Source organism: Chinchilla lanigera, unplaced genomic scaffold (assembly GCF_000276665.1).
Source record: "Chinchilla lanigera isolate Chin_1 unplaced genomic scaffold, ChiLan1.0 scaffold00011, whole genome shotgun sequence".
NCBI lineage: Eukaryota > Metazoa > Chordata > Mammalia > Rodentia > Chinchillidae > Chinchilla > Chinchilla lanigera.
Genome location: NW_004955412.1, coordinates 6,199,113 through 6,217,354, shown reverse-complemented (window position 1 = coordinate 6,217,354; position 18,242 = coordinate 6,199,113). Strand labels below are relative to the sequence as shown.

The following is an 18,242-nucleotide window of genomic DNA, read 5'->3' as shown; positions in this document are numbered from 1 at the left end:
CCGACCTCGCGCCGCCCCGACCTCGTGCTCGCGAGTGTGGTGCCCGGCGTCCGGGGGCACCGAGGGCCCCCGCGGGTCTCCGCGCGCTTGGAGAGGGCGTCGCGCTCTTCCCCCGCGCCCCGCTCCCGCACCCTTCCTTCGCCTCTTCTCCCAGCCCGGAAGGATCGCTTCTACAGACGCCCTTTGTGGGGAGTGCTGAAAGGGGCCGAGCGCGAGGGATTTTGACAACTGCTCTGGGAATCGCAGAGAAAGTATTCTCTAATTGGCCTCCATATTTAGTATTTGAAATGACCCAGCCAGGACGCTCCCAGCAGGAGGCCTTTTAGATCGCAGGAGCCCAATTTTTGGAATTATAATGTACCGCTTGTCCGGATTCTCTGTGCGGGGAATTAGAAAGTCCCTACATGCTTCCGTGCTTTTTGTCTTCTAGCATTCACCGTACTGGGGGCTGGGGATTTAGCTCAGCGGCACAGCGCCTGCCTGGCAAGCGCAAGGTCGTGAGTTCGATTCTTGGTACCGGAAAAAAACCAAACCCCCCAAAAAACACAACACTAACATTTACCATACTGTTAGCTCTCAATATAAATATTAATAATTTGGGAGCCATTGTATTCTGTATTCTCTTGGAGAAAAGGAAGAAAAGCAGAACTGTAGTTATAGGTCTTTGACCCCATTTGTTACATTATCCTTTAGCCGATATGGAAACATTGTATGCTGCAGAAATCTTTGCAGTGTAGGTTTGAGAAGTAGCCTCGCTCTTCCCCCGTCATTTTTGGATGTCTTTTTTTTTTTTTAACCAAGAATTAACAGTTAAGGCAATAATTTCATATGCTGCCATTAAAACCAACAGTAGCCAGCACTGGATGAAATAATAGCGCTCTCCTTGGAGAGTGTTTAAAATGTGAGGGAGGTGAGTTGTATAGTCTGCATCTTTCTTTTTGCAAGAATAATACATCCTTTTATTTTCTTAATATATCCTTTTATTTTCAAATACTAAGTATCAAAATAAACTGTGTAAGATTTTGTTTTCAGATCTCAAAAATAATTAGCTTATTTTTTCCTTCATTACTGTGTATTGGCAAAAGGAGCCTGAGAAATTTTGTTTTCTGTTTTTTTGCGATACGCATGTAACTCAGGCTGCTCTTGAGCTTAGTATATACCCAGGCTGGCTTCCAGCTCACAGCAGTCCTCCTGCCACAGCCTCCTGAGAGCTAGGGTTACAGACATGCACTACCACACTGAACTCTTGGGCTATTATTGGAATAATTTTCATATATTGTAAAGTGTGAAATCTCTTCTCCTTGGTGGCTAACATTAGAATTTGACATGGTTATTTTAGTAGCTCATATTTTTATGTAAAATGGGCAAATTGTTTTTTAATTCATGGCCATCTTGTGTATAATGTATCAACATTATTTAAATGAAGGATACTAAAGTAGCTGGGAAGGCAGTATTATAACTCGGGTGATACTTTGCTCTGTCAACTTAAATTTTTAAATATGGCATCCTTGTTTTATACTACATTATGCAATTACATGGTCCTCTGAAGTCCCTTAAATCCTAGAGGTCATTATTTAATTTCCCAGCTGTTAGTGATTTTATGAATAAAAGAGAAACAGAATGAGACTAAATATCTTTGGCACAATTATTTGATCTATTTTTAATTATTAACCATGATTTTTTTGTTGTGCCTTCATTTTCTTAATCTGTGGAATTTCATATACTCTTAAGTCGCAAGTCATTGTTTATCTTTTTTTTCATTGTTTATCTTTTAAAAAATCCATTTAGGTTTGATAGGTGATACCTCTTTTAATATATTATTTTATTTACATCTCAGTATGTACTTTTATTTTCAAATATTAAGTATCAAGATACACTTTGTAAGATTTTGTTTTCAGATGAGTGTGTGTTATACACAAATACAATTTGCATTCACACAGTAGCAGATTCACGGTGTATAATTTACCAATACTGCATTGCGACTTAGGTTGAACTGTGTAGTTCTAAACTCTGGGGAGATAATTTTAGTTGCTATTAATTGGAATTTGGTAGTAAGCAAAGTTTCAGTCGGATTTTGTTAGCCAGAAATTCTTACTGTTTCAAATTGCAAATATTTAACTCCATTTTTTTCTTATAGTGTCATCTTTAAAAGAAAAAACTTTAATTTGAATTGAAGTAGTTCTTATTGAACTTAGTTTTTCACTAAGAGTTGAGACTTGATAAAAATCTTAGGCATTTGTGTGTTTTCTAAGCTATTGCAGATCCCAACCCCCTGCTAGACTAATAAGTGGAGAGGAACATTTTTCAAGCAAGAAGTGCCTGGCTTGGTTTTATGAGTATGCAGGTAATGAAATTAATGTAAGAAGATATCAGTCATATGCTTTAAAAAGTTTTTTTTTTTTTCCCATTTATTCATTTAACAAGTTATTTATTGCAGTCCTGCTATGTTTGAGTGCTGTATGCTGGGATTAGGGTCAAGACTAAGGATTGTGGACTTCTTTAGAATTTGATGCCATTGTAGGCTGATACTTCTTTAAAAATATATTGAATGTATGTTTAGTAGTAAAGTAGAAAATATGTAAACAGAAACAAATTCGTTTACTTACATCCATTGGCTAAGGTAGTACTCTGGGAAACAAAAGTATGCAATAAAATAATTTTCTATTCAGTATTCTGGGAAAAAACCTGTAAAACATTTTTCTAGCATTTTTGTTTTGGAGATTTTTTTTTTTGAACTAGAAACATTTTCTAAAACTTGAGGAAAATAGTAAAAGATTTAAACCTCATATACATCATTCTCCAACATATTTATCCTGTAATGGTTGTTATTTACCCATTTCTACTAGACATGCAATAATAAGAAAGTAAGTAGGTTGATATCAATACTGTGATAAGTACTCTATTAGAAAGACACACTGAGAATTCATAGGAGGAATATATAACCCAGCCTTGAACATGTCAGGGGAGCCTTCTTGATGGAGCTAATTAACCTCAGCTAAATCCTATAAGTGGTAGATGAACAGCTCTAGGCTCAGGGTGACACCTAGCATAGAGGTGAAAGTCACAGCCAACCAGGGATGAAGCTAAAGAGCTCAGCACATGCAAATACATGAAAAAGAATAGTTGTTTCCCATCTATTACTTTTCATGAGAACATGTAAGACTTTTTTCCCCTTAATAGTTTGGTCCTTCTGGAGTTACTGATTTTAAAGCTTTGTGTTTTTCCTTTTCCCTTTTCTTTCCTGGTTCCCCAGTTTTTGTTTTTTGTTCTTTTATCATTATTCTCAGAGTTTTTGTTTAAAATAAAAGTATGCTTGTAGTTACTGCCTTATGTTACTGCTAAGCTGTGTGAAAATCTAAATGTTCTCCGGGCTTGATGTAAAGTTTAGGCCAACTGTGGAAAGTAAGACTGTTTTGAGGAGGCAGCAACTTCAGGGTTGGTGTGTGCTGAGTGATCCCAAAAGTATAATTTTAAAATTGTTTAGTAGCAGAACAGATTCTTTCTAGACCAGAAAAAGGCTATTACTGGCATCCCAAGACAACCACTAACCCAATTTAAATGAAGGGAATTCATTTTCTTACTGACCTCCATTTTAAGATGTTGACCCATTATTCCAAATGCCAGTTTACTAGTATGCATGATAAAGAATCCAAAGGTCATTCATTCTGTTTTACTAATATGTAAAGGTTATTAGACACTGTAAACATAATGAGTACATTTTTTGTCTTTCATGATGACTTGTTTTACTTTTCCTGGGTATCATAACATTCTAATGAGATATTTCCTATGTTAGCTTTTTAAAATAGCCATCATAATAATTGCTGGCATTATGCCAAGAACTGTGCTAAGTGTATCATTTTAACTTAACGGCCATTCTGTTAAATAGGTGCTGTTATCCTCATTTTATAAAGGAGAAAACTGACACTGAGATGAAGAAATTTGCCCAAGATTATATGGTGACTAGAGCTAGGATTCAAACCCCAGTCAATTGTGACCCCACAGGCCGTGCTCTTAACTACTGCTCTTAACAGTGTTTTAAAAAACATTCATTTAATTATATACATGGTTATATAACATGGCAACCATTATTTTCACTTTCACAAAAATATTAGTACACTTGAAGTTAGCTGTCATTAATTCAATGTTTCATTCAGTAAACTTACTGAGCACTTGTTTGTAAGTCAGGCACCATGCTAAACGCTGGGGCTATAATAGCGAGTAAGTCAGACATGATCCCTGCCCTCAGGGGGCTTGGCTTCTAAGTGAGGAAGACAAATTGAAAACAGAAGCGTAGGCAAGGTACTTAGAGATTGTGGAGGATTATACCGTAATACGGGGAGGTGTGGGAATAGAGAAGAAAGGATGACTTTCAGAAGAAAGGCCTCTTTGTGGAGGCTGTTTGGAGAGAAACCTGCTAGATGGGAAGGAACCAGTTGTTTGCCTAGTAAACCTTAAGTGTTTTGTCTTAAACTGGAAATGTACCTCATTAAAATAGAGCCAATAGCTTGTGCCTACTGAGAGCAATACATACAAAACCCTTAGCATAGTACCTGGCATATGATCAGAACTTAATAAATGTTAGTTATTATTAAAACAGCAAAAGCATTATAGCATCAGATTTACTGGTGATATGTTTCCTATAACGTTTCACAATTGACAAAAATTCATGTAGCGCATTATAAAATGCTGTGCCGTGGAACATGTTTATGGTCCTGAGCATCTGTTGTGGTTGGCCTGGTATTTGGTCCTGAACATAGAGCAAGAGACATTTCTTTATGGTTCTTAAAAAAATCAGGAAGTTTAAGATGGGTTTGTTACCGAAAATATCACAAAACTTGTTAAATATAGTATTATAAATCATGTGTAATAAACATGATAATTTGCCTTTTCACAAGATCTGTCACTCGGGTGATATTTAAATTAACAAGAATCATGAATATAGTTGTCCCTCTTTAAACATGGGGTAAAATGGTACCAGGACAACCCCAGCTCTGCAATAGATATCAAAATCTGAGGGTGCTCAAATCTCTCATATAAAGTCGGTATATGTGTGTAACCAATATACATCCTCCTATAGACCTTAAATCATCTGTGGACTACTTATAACACCTATGCTCTGTAAGGTTAATGATGAAGAAAAAGTCCATACATGTTCAGTACGGATGCATTTTTTTTCCTTCTGTTTTTGATGAGCAGTTGGTTCAGTCCTGGATGCAGAACCTACAGATCTGGAAGGCTAACTGTGTACTGGATCTGTAGTAAACAAAAACAGCAAGTAGCAGGAAACTTTTAAAGTCTTAGAAAGAATTTTAAAACATGGTTAGAGTTGCTTAGTCTTGATATAAAAGCCAGCTGATAAACTGTCCTGGAAGAATGATCTAAATCATTTCCCTGGCTTCTTAAATTGAGTGAAAACCTTAAAATTGAGTGAAAGCCTGAAAGTGTTAGTTACATTCAGCTCTAGAACTTTTACTCAGGCAGTAATTTTATTGGAAAGGTGTGGTTCACATTTTGTTATTAACTTTATGCAATTGGAGAAAATATTGCTTTAGACTTAGATCTATCACTGTTTGCATTGCTTTGGGAAAGTCACTTAAGATCTGCAGGCCTTACCTATATAAGGATATAAGGTTATGCACATGAGTATGTATGTGGAAAATATATATATATGATATAGCCCTATTTAGCTTGTTTTAATCAAATTTAGTCATTAGCCTCAGTTTCTAGGGTACTGTTGCCTACAGTGACAACCCTTAACTCTTCTGTTTTTTCTTCTAATCACTGTTGACAAATTTGAGGGCAAGTTTGCTTTCTTATTGCATCAGAAAAATCTGGAATATAATCCTATCGTGCCTTAAAAATACTGTCTCTTTTTTTCTTTTACATTTTTAAATCAGATTATTGTACATGTCCAACCATATATATAAGGATGCACACCCAGTTATATATTTTAGCAGCCTTATTTTATGTGTATGCTTTTTATTATTCATTTATTTACTTTGATGCTGGAGATTGAACCTAGTGCCTTATTATGCTGAACACACACTCTACCACTGAACTATACCCCCACCACCGTGTATGCTTTTAAATTACAAATGTAACACATTCTAATTAGAAGAATTCTCTAAATATATATTAGGAAACGAGTCACCTGTAATTACCACCCCCTTTACCTTTTAACACCTCAGTGCAGTTAGTACTTATTTTAACTTAATAACATTTATACTTTTGCACAATTTAAAAGGACTTTGGTATCTTATTTTAATATTGTCTTGGCAACCTGACCACAAAGGGGATGACTACACGCTATGAAGCAAAACTGTAGAACATTGGCTTCATGTTGTGCCTGTAACCAAGTGATGGTGCTATAAAACCCACCTGTGCAGCCTAGATCTTGTCTGACTTATAAAGCTGAAGTGTTTTTTAGTCCTTAACAAAGGAAAATAGAGGTTTCTCTTACTTAACATTATAAGACTATACAGTACTTTAACAGTGGTAAACATTCTCCTATGATATTTCACATCATAAGATTTGTTTTAGTCTTAGTCATAGAGACTTAGCTAATGTAATTACTATGTTTTGAGGGTCTGAAAGAAATTGTAAGAATTGATATATTGACTTATATTTAGTGATAGTAAGGAAGAACAATAAGGATTAAATTAACTACCATTAATTAATGTTCAGACAAATGGTAGACATAATCTGAGCTTGTGTGTATGTTAAGGTGATATAACTAATTTCTTAATGTTTATTTTAGAAGCCATATGAAATGTGAAATTTCTCTTTTGAAAATGTAATATGGAAAAAAGGAAATGTAATACAGTAATTTCTATAGGTTGTTTTTATAACATTTTTAAGCATTAAATTATGTTTAAATATATTTGAGACAGGTAATAGAGGATTTTCTCTTTAGTAAGTAAACAGTTGCTCTTTTTGATTAGTGTATTGAGCTGTGTACTAGTTCTGACACACCCTAGGAGAAGCTCCAACTTTCTTATGCTTTATATTCTTATGCTGCCAAAGTTTATTCTGAGTAGGCTGTCAGTAAATTTTTTCCACACATAGTTTTAAGTTTGTGTACAAATTGTTGATTGATATTAATAGAATATTTCTTTACTGCTCCTTTTAAAAAGTTCAAAAATTTCCTGAATTTTATATTGTAATGTGCTGTTCAAGGAATATTTAAAAAGTTTGAAATTGTAAATCCTGTAGCAAATATTTATGCTCTATTGAAGCTATGCCAAAATTGATATTCCATTATTTGTAAAATATGTTATATTTATAGATGCCTTTTGCATAATGGCTTGTTTCATATTGATATTAAATTATAATAAAATATATAAACTACTTTTGTCTTTGAAGGTCCTGATGAAGTTGTAGGGCCAGAAGGAATGGAAAAATTTTGTGAAGACATTGGTGTTGAACCTGAAAATGTATGTTTTATTTCTAAGTGAAATGGATTATAAGTGGGGTATAACATATTAATAAATTCTGAGAATTGAGCCTTTTTTTTTTTTTTTTTTTTTTTTTTTTTTTTTAGACAAGGTCTTAGTATATAATTCAGGCTGGCCTACTACTCACTATGTAGCCCAGGCTGGCCTCAAACTCTCAGCAATCCTCCTGCCTCAGCCTCTCAAATGCTGGGTTTGCAAGCGTTTACCACCACGCCCAACAAGACTGATGTTACAAAAAGATTTTGTTTCTTCATATTTAATACTGTAAATTTAGGATCTTTTTAGTCAATTTGAATTGGGCAAGTGTTCTCTTGATGCAAATTTCATTTTTAATAGAATGATACTCAGTTTTCATAAACTATTAGAACTTTTACCTTTTAAGAAATTCGTACATATCAGTTCATTATAGTTAAAAGTTTCAGAGGTTGTACTCTTTAATAGTTGAGAGATGAAAATAGTTGTCTAAAAATGCTGTCCATGATATAGACATGATTATCTCCATGCTGACTTTTTCCTTCTCCTTTATGTTCTGTTCTTTCCAGATTATTATGTTAGTTTTAGCGTGGAAATTGGAGGCTGAAAGCATGGGATTTTTTACCAAGGAAGAATGGTTAAAGGGAATGACTTCATTACAGTAAGAAATTTTTTTAAAAAAACAAATTTAATAGCCTGTTTGCAGGACTTAATTGATATTTTGTGCTTAACAGTTTTCAGAAGTAAGGTTTCACCTTTAAGTCAAATTGGTTTGACCTATAACAGTCTATTGGGAATTGACACTTATATTGTGGTCTTGGCAAATAGTTATATATTTTTCATATTCTTTAAGAAAGGACTTCAGTACAGTTGTATTAAAATCTGATTCTTTTGATAAGTGAATTAGAAGTCAGTGATCAAAGACCGTTCACAAGTTGAGTAATAAAGGCTTTCTCACTGTGAATATGGACTGTCACAATATGAGGAGTTCATTCATAATGCAATCCAAAGCTCTAGGGCCTCTCTCTCCTCTTTAATTGATTTGAAGAAAGTGTTACATGATACTTCTGATTTTTTAAAATGAATCTCAGCAAGAAAGAAAGTAGAAATGTTATGTGGTTCCCGTGAAGTCTTTACCATTTTATAGTTAAATACTTTCAGTTTAAGATGCTTTTTTGACTATTTTAGTAAGCTATAGAATTACTCCTTCATGAAAGTAATTTGATTTTGGCTTTCCAGAGTAAAATATATTTAATTTCAGAATTAGCCATGGTTTATATTGTCATGTTTCTAATGCTTATTCAGCATGTTACTAGTCAGCATTCTGAAATGGAGGATGCATGAATTCATAATATCTTTAGAGCACAAAGTGGGGTTTTATTAGCCTTGTGGTTTCTGGTTGTGATTATGCTTTTATTAATACTCTTTGATGCTCTCAATCCTTGTTTTCTTGTCCTTCAGTTTAAAAAAGTGTTTATGTGACACTTAAATTTTTAGATTTCAATTTTCAATGTGTGGTTCTCTTTATGAATTACAACAGTAACATAATTTTATTTTTCCCCTGGAGTAAAAACTTTTTCTCATATGAACCAAATCAAAATTTCTAAAATGGAACATAAAACCAACCCTCCCACTTCTATTATTTCTAAACGCAGAGTTTGAAACTCAAAGAAATTAACAAAAAATCAGGCACAAAGTGTGCACAGTTTCCTGCTGGTAGAGTGAGGATTTAGAATTTAAATTTTCTACTTTCCAGTCTATCATACTGTACTTTATATCATATTATTCTTTCATGTATAAATAAAAATATTCGTGAAATAGAGGTCCATTATTAGCTTTTTAAATCATAGCATTTGCAACTAAGATTGAATCCTCATACGTTGAAGAGTGATAATATATCAAATTAAATACATAGGTTCTGAAATTCTTTGGGCAAAATCCCAAATTAGCTTACTAAGCTTTTTAAAGGAAGATTAAGTAAAATAAACAAGGGGATATGCAAGGAATGTAAATTAGTTTTTATAGAACTGAGTCTGTTTTATTAAAATTGTTCTAACATGGTTTATTATAAAACATTTTATTGACATTGTAAGTGCTTTTTCTATTACTACTTTTTGTGTACTGCTTTTTGGAATATCCTAACTAACAAAAATGTTACTCATGATTTTTTGTTTTTATATAAAATACAAAGAGCCATAATGCAAATGTATAAAAAACATTTTTACAACTTTTAAGGGATTAGAATATAATCATGAGGCCAAGGGTAATGGTGCAGACTTGTAATCCCAGCACTCAGGAGGCTGAGGCAGGAGGATTGTTGTGAGTTCAAGGCCAGCCTGAACTGCATAGCAAAACCCTTAAAAAAGACAAAAAAAGAAAATGAAAGAAAGAATATAATCTTTAATACAGGAACAGAAATTGTCTAGCTCATGAACATGGCTTTTATTAGCATTTGCTATATGAAGTTTGAAAATTATACAAAATAAAAGCAATTACCTAGAAGTTTATCTTCCACTTATTATTATCCCTTGCCCATCTCCCCAGGATAGTATACTGTAGAGCCTGAAAGCTACTCAAATAAAAAAGCGTTCTTAATCGGGAAATGGTTGTGTCTTTCCCAAGATTAGATTGCTATGTGAAGTACAAAGTATCTTCCTTAAATTGACTAAGTCTTCCTGCTCCCCAAATCTTGTAAAAAAACTTATGAAGAGTAAAATAGTTTGAAATTAGTCTAAGACCTAAAATAATCTCTGTGTCTTAATTTTAAATTTATAGTTGTTTAAAGTACTTGGTTTTATATGATAAAATATAAAACATTCCGAATTTTCTGTGTATATTTTTCTTATATTTAGAATTTAATGTAGGCATCTGCTGGTCTTTAAATCATGTTAAGATAGTTATCAGTAGTTTCAATTAATTAGTTTTAGCCTGTAGAGAACTTTAGTAGTACTATACCAAAGAGCCTGGAGATGTAGCTCAGTGGGCAGGGCATGCCTGGCAAGCAGGAGGCCCTGAGTTTGATTTCTGATACCAAGAAAAAAAGAATAGTTACAGTCCAGTAGTTAAAGCACACTCTGGTCAAGAATAGCAGCCTATCATAATCATGATTAATTAATAATCTGTATTGTATAATCCTTTACAGTTTTCACAATACATCCATTTGTCTTAAAGATGCCTCTTTATAAACTATAAATTAATTGGCTTTCCATTTTTTATGAAAGAATTTGTGTATTTGAACTTATATATAATTGGACTATCTTGGCTATTTTGTAAGTTTCAGACAATGAAATTGCCACATCCTTTTGAGTATTTTGCTCCATGTAGTTTTCATCGGTAGTAATAGTCAAATTTCCTTAAAAACTGGATTTAATTATACAGATATTTATATTAAACACCTTTACTATGTAAAATATGGTGCCAGTTTCTGGTGATCGCAGTGAGTTGTAAGCTCTTGACCCTTAATTATATTCTAATAGCACTGGGAAGACATAATACTATAACCATAAATCTAGGTAGAACATGACAAGTGCTAGAGAAAAAAACACAAAATACTGGGAGAGCAAAAATACTATAAAGCTAATTTCAAGTGAGAAGATAGAAAAATTCTTTTAGATACGGCTTTTGAACCAGAACTTTAAGAATGAGTAGAATCTTCTTGGCTGAGTACATGAGGAAACGTTGCAGAAGAAAGAAATTGTAAGCACAGCCCTGAGGAAGTAAAGGGTATATTTGAGGAGAGTAAACTGGTTATTGGAATCATAAGGCACCTAAAATTGCCAGGGTGAGTTTTAAATTCTAGATAGGTTAAGCTAACGTGTCGAAGGAGTTTAAACTTTATATGATAGATGTTGGGAAACAGACTTTTGAGCACAGAAATTATCGAAGATCTTGGAGGTACCTCTCAATGAAGAGCTATGTCTAATGTTTCAAAGTCGGTTTTATGGGACTTCTTTTTTTGGTGGAGGGGAATATTACTGGGGATCAAACCCAGGGTTGCTATACTTTTGAACTATATCCTAACCTGTTTTGAGTTAGGGTCTCACTAAATTACCCTGCTGACTTTTTGAGAATTTTGTGAAAACTATGGATTTGGTCCCTATTAAGATGTTTATGTACTGCTACACACAAAATGTTGCATGTTATCAGTAGGTGTTAGACTTTTCTTTTCCTCCATCTACAAATACAAAGTTCCAAGGATACTTGGAAGTTCTGTTTACTGTGCTGGGAAAGACCTCACGTCTGCTAGCTGAAAGTTGGTGTGTGTAGTGAGGATAAAACACTGCCGTGCTGGTGGAGACAGCTGTGAGCATAGATCCTTGAAGAGGACTGCACTTGATTATGACGATGAAATGAGGAGACAAGCATCTGACAACAGGGGTAGGAACTTAAATTGTCTGCTAGTGTGTGGCACATTTTCTGATCTTCATAGTGAGCCCTGAACTTTGAAGATTAAAGCAGCTGGCATGGCGATTTTCTTTAAAAGGGAATGAGGAGGGTTTTTTTTTTTTTGGTGGAGGCAGAAGAGCAGGGTAGGTGGGTATGGTGTATGACTCATTCATTTGGCATTTTAGGCCCGTCTATTAATTTTCACTAACATTCCTCCTTTTGGCTTTTTCTATATGGCCATGATAATTTTAAAAATGCCCTCCTTCACATTTCCAGATACACTAAGAGGTAGACTATATTGCTGCATTTGGTATGTTGCAGAATCCAAGGGATCAGAGAGACCCATAGGGAAAGAGAAGGATTTATTTACAGGATTTTAGATGCACACCACCTCAGCCAAACTTGTGTCCTAAGTGCTGAGTGTTAGAACAAAGGAAAGGTCCTAGTTTTATATGTTTGGCTGAGGGGGTTGGTCTGTAAAGACTGGGTGGGATGGGGGATGGGAGGCAAGTGAGGGTACAAAAGCAGGACAGAGCAATTCATAACCTTGCCTTGAAGCAGTTAACAAAGAGTCTTATGAATCCTGCGAGAACAATATGACATAAACTGTTTACAGGACATAGTTGCCAATCTTATCTGTACCAGAAGTTACAGCTACAGGGGAGGAAAGGGGGAGTTTGAGGGAAGTTGCTCTTCAAGTACAGTTTCATTCCCCCCTTTGTTGCATGTTCTAAAATAAGTTTTAATAGAGAGCATCACTACCATTATCATTTACCTTGTTATAGGGGGTTGGCTCCCTATCAGGCAGAGGGAGAATTATAACAAAAAGGGAAGAGACTTACGTTGTCATTGTATTCCCATGTTGACCCTCAAACTTCGGCCATCTATAGACTGGTCAGCTTCAGGGGTGATTAGAGCAGGTCTGTTGTCTAGAGTGATGGTCCAGTCTCGTAACAGGGTCAGCTGGCTCGGGTAGTCTGGGTGCTGCTCGTTGGTCCACCTGTGTTGGGCTGTGGCTTCTATCCCTGGTGGATCTAAGGCACAGTTTCTGTAACTTTAACAGTAGTAGGGGTAGACAGGATTGTAGTATGAGGCCCATCCCATATGAGCCCCAGAGTTGTTGGATTTTATTTTTTTTAAACTAAAAGTCCTCAGGTTTGAATGAGTATATTGTGTCTGTTGGGCTTATGGCCGTTTTCTCCTGTACCCAACCATGAATATTCTGCATGGCTGTTTTCAAAGCCTGCACCTGTCTTCTCAGAGTCAAATTTCCTGATCTACAGAGATCTTTTTTAAGCTGACCTGTGATTGAGGGCAGCCAGCTAAGTAGATTTCATAAGGCAAATGCCCAGTTTGTGGGGATGTACTGGACATGGAGGAAGACCATGGGGAAGGACTTGGTCCCAGCTCAAGTGGGTTTCTTGGCAGTATTTTCTCAGCAATTATCTGGTGTATGTGTTCCACTTTTTCTGAGCTCTGTGTCTGGTAAACTGTATGATGCTTACATTTTATCTTTAACATCTGTGTGAGCTCCTGGTCTAGCTTGGCTACGAATGCAGGTCCGCTGTCTGACCCTAAGGTCAGGGGTAGTCCAAATCTTGGGATGATGTCTCTTCATAGCAGCACCTTGGTCAGCTGTCATACCTTTTTTGTTCATGTGGGGAAAGCTTCAGCCCATCTTGAGAAGGTACAAATAAGCATTAACATATATTGATAACCACCAGCTTGAGGCAATTTAGTAAAATCTATAAGCAAATTTTCACTTGGCTCAGCTCCTATTTCCCTGCTTGGGTTATTTTGTGCACAGGTCAGGTATTGCTCAAAAAGAGCCCAAGCAATTGCAGTGACTCGTGGCACATAGAAATGGGAGCTTAGGAATGTTTGCAGTGTTGTCTTTCCTATGTGAGACCTCTGATGGAACTGTTTTACAAACCTGGGGCCCAGCACTTCAAGGATAGCCAGCCTCCCATCAGCAGACTTTCATCATCGTCCTTTACATATTTTTTAGCTGCTCAGGCAAATCAGGCTTTCTCATTTGTAGAGTAATTCAGGTTTTTGAGGGGGTGACTCCGAGATAAAAGGCATAGTTAGGGCCCCCCTTCATGGGGCTGTCATAGCAGCCTGCTTTGCTTTTCTGTCTTTTGGTTTTCTCTGGCTTTTATTGTTTCAGTCCTCTGGTGCCCTGGCAGTATGTAATGGCTACTTTTCTTGGGGCCCACACAGTATCTGCAGCTATGAAATTTTTGTACTGTATCTCTTTTTTCCTAGTGATCAGGAGCCCTCTTTTTTTTTTTTTTAATATTTGGAGTCAATATAAATGTAAACCTTTTTGTCCTTTGCCAGCAAAAGAGTCCTTGTCAAGGTTGTTAGCTCTGCCTACTGGGCTGAGGTTCTGGTAGGCAGAGGCTGAGCCTTCATTACAGAGTCTAGAGTTACTATTACATATCCTATTTGTTGGGCCCTTTATAGTATAACCACACAGTTGGGGTAGGGAGCTCCTGGGAACAAGGGAGGTGGGTGAAGTGTGTTTAATTTTTCCAGAGTTACGTGAGGAGTTTTGTATAAGAGCCCCCATACCTAGTAATCTTCAGATTTGGCTACCAGTGGTATCCTTTCTGATCCATTAAGATCATAACTGAATGTCGCACTCGAAGGATCAGTTGCTGTCCCAAAGTCAGTTTATTAGCCTCGTGTGTCAGCAGGGAAGTGGCAGCAAGTCCCCTACAGCATGGAGGCCATCAGGGCCGCAGTTTGAGAAGTATCCCCTCAGACGATGTCAGGGTCCCATGACCTAGGTTAAGACTCCTGTGGCCTGTTTTTTTTTTTTCATTGTGGACATACAGGAAGGAAGGCTTAGTTATATCTGACAGTCCTCAGGCTGGGGCCTGAGCCAGGGCCTCTTTGGTTTGTTTAAATGTTTTCTCCTGGTCAGCTTTCCAGAGCTGGAGCTCTTTTCTGGTGGCTTATCTGAATATAGTCTCCTTTTTTTTGGTTTGTGTCGAGCTCTTCTGTTGTGTTAGCTCCTCTGCTTGTAGCCGTAGCCTCAGTGTCTCATTGGCCCTTAGTTGTCAGCACTCCAGTCCCCTTTCAGCCCTCTCAAGAGCTGTTCAGCTTCTGTCTGGTGCTCTGTCCGTTGCTTTGTTTTCTCCCGCAGCTGGACCGTGGTTGCCTGGTTTTCCTGCAGAGTGTGACTTAGCTGTGTAGTCCTTTTGCAGAGGAGGCACACTTGTCTTTAGCTTTGCCTCTGTGTTATATTGAGTAGTCTCTCGGATTGCCTTACTTGGTGTGTTTGCTGTGTCTCTGTTGGCCATAGTTGCCTTTCGGCCTCCTTGGCCTGCAGTTGCAATTCCTCCAGTGACTGTAAGGGCCCTCTGGGTTTCTCTCTTCCTTTTCTTTTTTCCAGCTGTCTCAGTTTTAGCCTTCACGCTCAGGGCCAGTTTTGACTCTTAATGCCCACGTTGGCTGTCCTCCTGCATCTGTCTCTGCACGTGCTCAGCCGCCTCCTGTGCTTCACTTCTGTGTTTTTGTCTCCTCCTTCCATGTACATAAAGCCTGTTGCTCATCTTTAGCCGCATCACACTGGCACTCAGCTGTCTCCAGCCACGGGCATACAGTGTGGACCTCTTTCTCAGTGTGCCGCCTGCTGTGTTTGCTCATGCCTACATTGGGCCTTGGCTTGGATATCTGTCTCTGAACTCTGCTGCAGCTATTGTAGCTCTTCCTAGATACGTTGTTCTCACATGTCTACTGTCACTTCTTTTTGCCATGTCACTTACTTTTTGTATGTGCCGTTGTAGTTTTTGTGTTTCCAGCTCCGCTTTTGGCCTGTGCAGGTGTCTCTGTCAACTGTTTTAGTCATTTTGTCTCTGTCACCTGCCAAAGGGACTGTGTTGTCTTACGCTCAGCATGTTTTCAAGCTTTCTTGGCTTCCTCGTCCACGAGGTGGCCTCTGTCTTGCCATGTAGCCACTCCAGCATGTTCATGTGTTTTCTTCCTCTGTCTGTAGTGGCTTCTGGGCAACCTTTTGGGCCAGCTTTAGCTGTTGACTCTTGTTCTGTTTGCATGCACAGGTGTTGGACCTCCTTTACTTTGGCCTTGAATAGCTCAACTTTGCAGTGCAATCTTGTGCTGTCTTGTGGCTTTTTCCTCAGTTGTCACGTTCTGTTGTACTTTTTTTTGGCCTCAGGCACTGTTATTTCTTTACTGCCAACTATCGCTGTCAAGCAGCCTCCAGTTTGGCCTGTTACTTGCTGCATAGTGTGTTCTCGCCATTGCTGTGGATATGTCCTAGCTCCAGCTCGAGCTCTGTCTTGCCAGCAGTTGCTTTTTAAAGCTCACCTTCCGTGTGAGGATCTTTTTATTTGTTACCACTGACTCAGTGTGTTTTTCAATAGCCCTTCTGTCGCTTGAGCTTACTCTTTGATGTCTTGCACAGCTGGGCGAGCTGCTTTTCAATGTCAACTTTGTGCTGTGTTGTCTTTTCTTTATCCCTGTGGGCCAGAGGTAATTTGTGCCTGTAGTTTTGGAGTGGGTCCCTTTTTAGCAGGGGGACTGGGCAGTTTGAAAGATACAGAAACTTACGTTAGACCTCCTTTTTTTTCATATACCTCTCAGACTGGAAAAATGACCTCTTTTTTGGGACTCCAGAGGCTCTCACAGTAGTCACTTGATTCTTGGATAACAGCCCAATGGACTGTGTTATTACTGAGTGTGTAGTCCTACCATCTACCAGAAAGTTGATGAATTTGACTCTCTGTTCTTTACCGTAACCATGGACTTCTGGGTACCTAAGGGGGTGGAGCCCCGTTTGGCCTAGACCTGGTGACCTTTAGTTTCTATCAGTCCAATGAGGCTAGCATTTGGGACTTTTTTTCCTGGAGGCAGTAGCCTTCTGCAGGCAGCCTTCTAATTTTAGAACTATTGCCATCTCTGTTATCATGTCAGGGCATTTATTTTTCCAGTGTCCATATTTTTTATATTTCACACATAGATCCTACTAGCTTTGTTCAACTGGCAAATCCTGGCTTGGTTTCCGTCCTGTTTTGCCATTGTCCTTGTCTTTGTACCTTAGTAATTTTTGTCTTTTTTTTTTTTTCTGTGAGTACTGCTGTCAACAGATCTGTTTTTGAGCCTCGTATCAGCTTCTTGTTTGGCCTCCTGGTCATAATTTGCATACACTGTGTAGTCACCTCTGAAAGCTGGGTAACGTTCATGCCCGCAAAACCCTCTAGTTTTTGTCAGTAAGCATCTAGACAGGGCTGAAACCATGTGGGTCTAGTCCGAACTATGTTCAGCTATGAGTCAGTAAAGGGAAATGGATCTTAATGTCTTGGTAGTCCTCTTTTCGCGCCACCATCATATGTACACACCTAATTGTTTTTTTGTCAATTGTCCCCCACCTCAACTGGCCAATTATCATGAAAGGGCCAATCTATTTTATAAAGAGTTTACAGTTTCCTGTATAGCCTGTTTTAAAGTTAGCCTACATACATTTTAAAGGAGTGGGTTTTGGTGCTTTTCCTCCCATATCTACATACATTTTAAGGGAGTGAGTTTTGGTGTTTTTTCCTCCCAAATATACTCTCTTGCAACACAGATCATTTTCTTAAGCATTTTTGTCTTATGCTGATTTGATCACTTCCTTCTGAGAGGTTTTACAACAACCTGAGTGCCCTCAAATTAACAAGTAACCATACATATTTCTTTTAATAAACTATTTTCAGAAGCTTTTCCTCAATGTACGTAACCTTTCCAGTCTTGTCTTTATTTTTCTTTTTATTTCTTTAGCAGGACAAAACTTTCATTATGTAAACTCTTCTTATATTAAAAGTATATCTCTTATATTTATAGCCTTCTTGCTTTTTCTCTCACTTACTATAAACCTTTTATAACTACCTTGACTGCAGTTGCTTGGATTTTTAAACTGTCCCTTTTTTTTCCCCCTCAGATTGTTCTTTGTAAATTTGATTGCCTGCTGACAGACACCAGAGTAAACTCAAGTCAGTGTTCTTATCTTAAACCAGCAGAGAGCAAAGAAAAGAGGAAGTTAACCCTGTAGTAGCAATTTAAGAGTTTGCAGTGCCCAAGAAATGTTTTATGCACATCAACAGGACTTTGGCCATTGAGCCCCAGACCTGAGTTGCTTCAGCTTTCAGACACCTGCAGGAAGTGCCGGGCTGGTAATGCTGAGCAAGAGCTGGCCTTGGGGCTCCTAAAGCTGGGAGGAGACCTCAACCCTGTCTGGCTCCAAGTTTGCTTTGAAATGAAAAGGTGATCTCTGATCGTCATCACTGCCTTCTTTCACAGTGTGTCCCTGTTTGTTTGTTTATATCAGTCTGCTTGCAGTGTCCTTCCTATATATCCTACTGCACTAAAGCTAAGCAGCTTTTTCACATCTTTGCCTATATGGCACAAATCATTTCCTCAGTT

General features: G+C 37.5%; 1 protein-coding gene across 1 annotated transcript in view; it reads left to right on the top strand.

Moving 5' to 3' along the window:
* Positions 1-18,242, top strand: part of Dcun1d5 (DCN1, defective in cullin neddylation 1, domain containing 5) — a 32,078-nt gene that overhangs the window by 581 nt on the left and 13,255 nt on the right. The window contains exons 2-4 of the mRNA XM_005377993.1: positions 2,253-2,344; positions 7,363-7,433; positions 7,997-8,088. Of these exons, the coding sequence (XP_005378050.1) occupies positions 2,253-2,344; positions 7,363-7,433; positions 7,997-8,088 (255 nt within the window). The remainder of the gene's footprint in view (positions 1-2,252; positions 2,345-7,362; positions 7,434-7,996; positions 8,089-18,242) is intronic.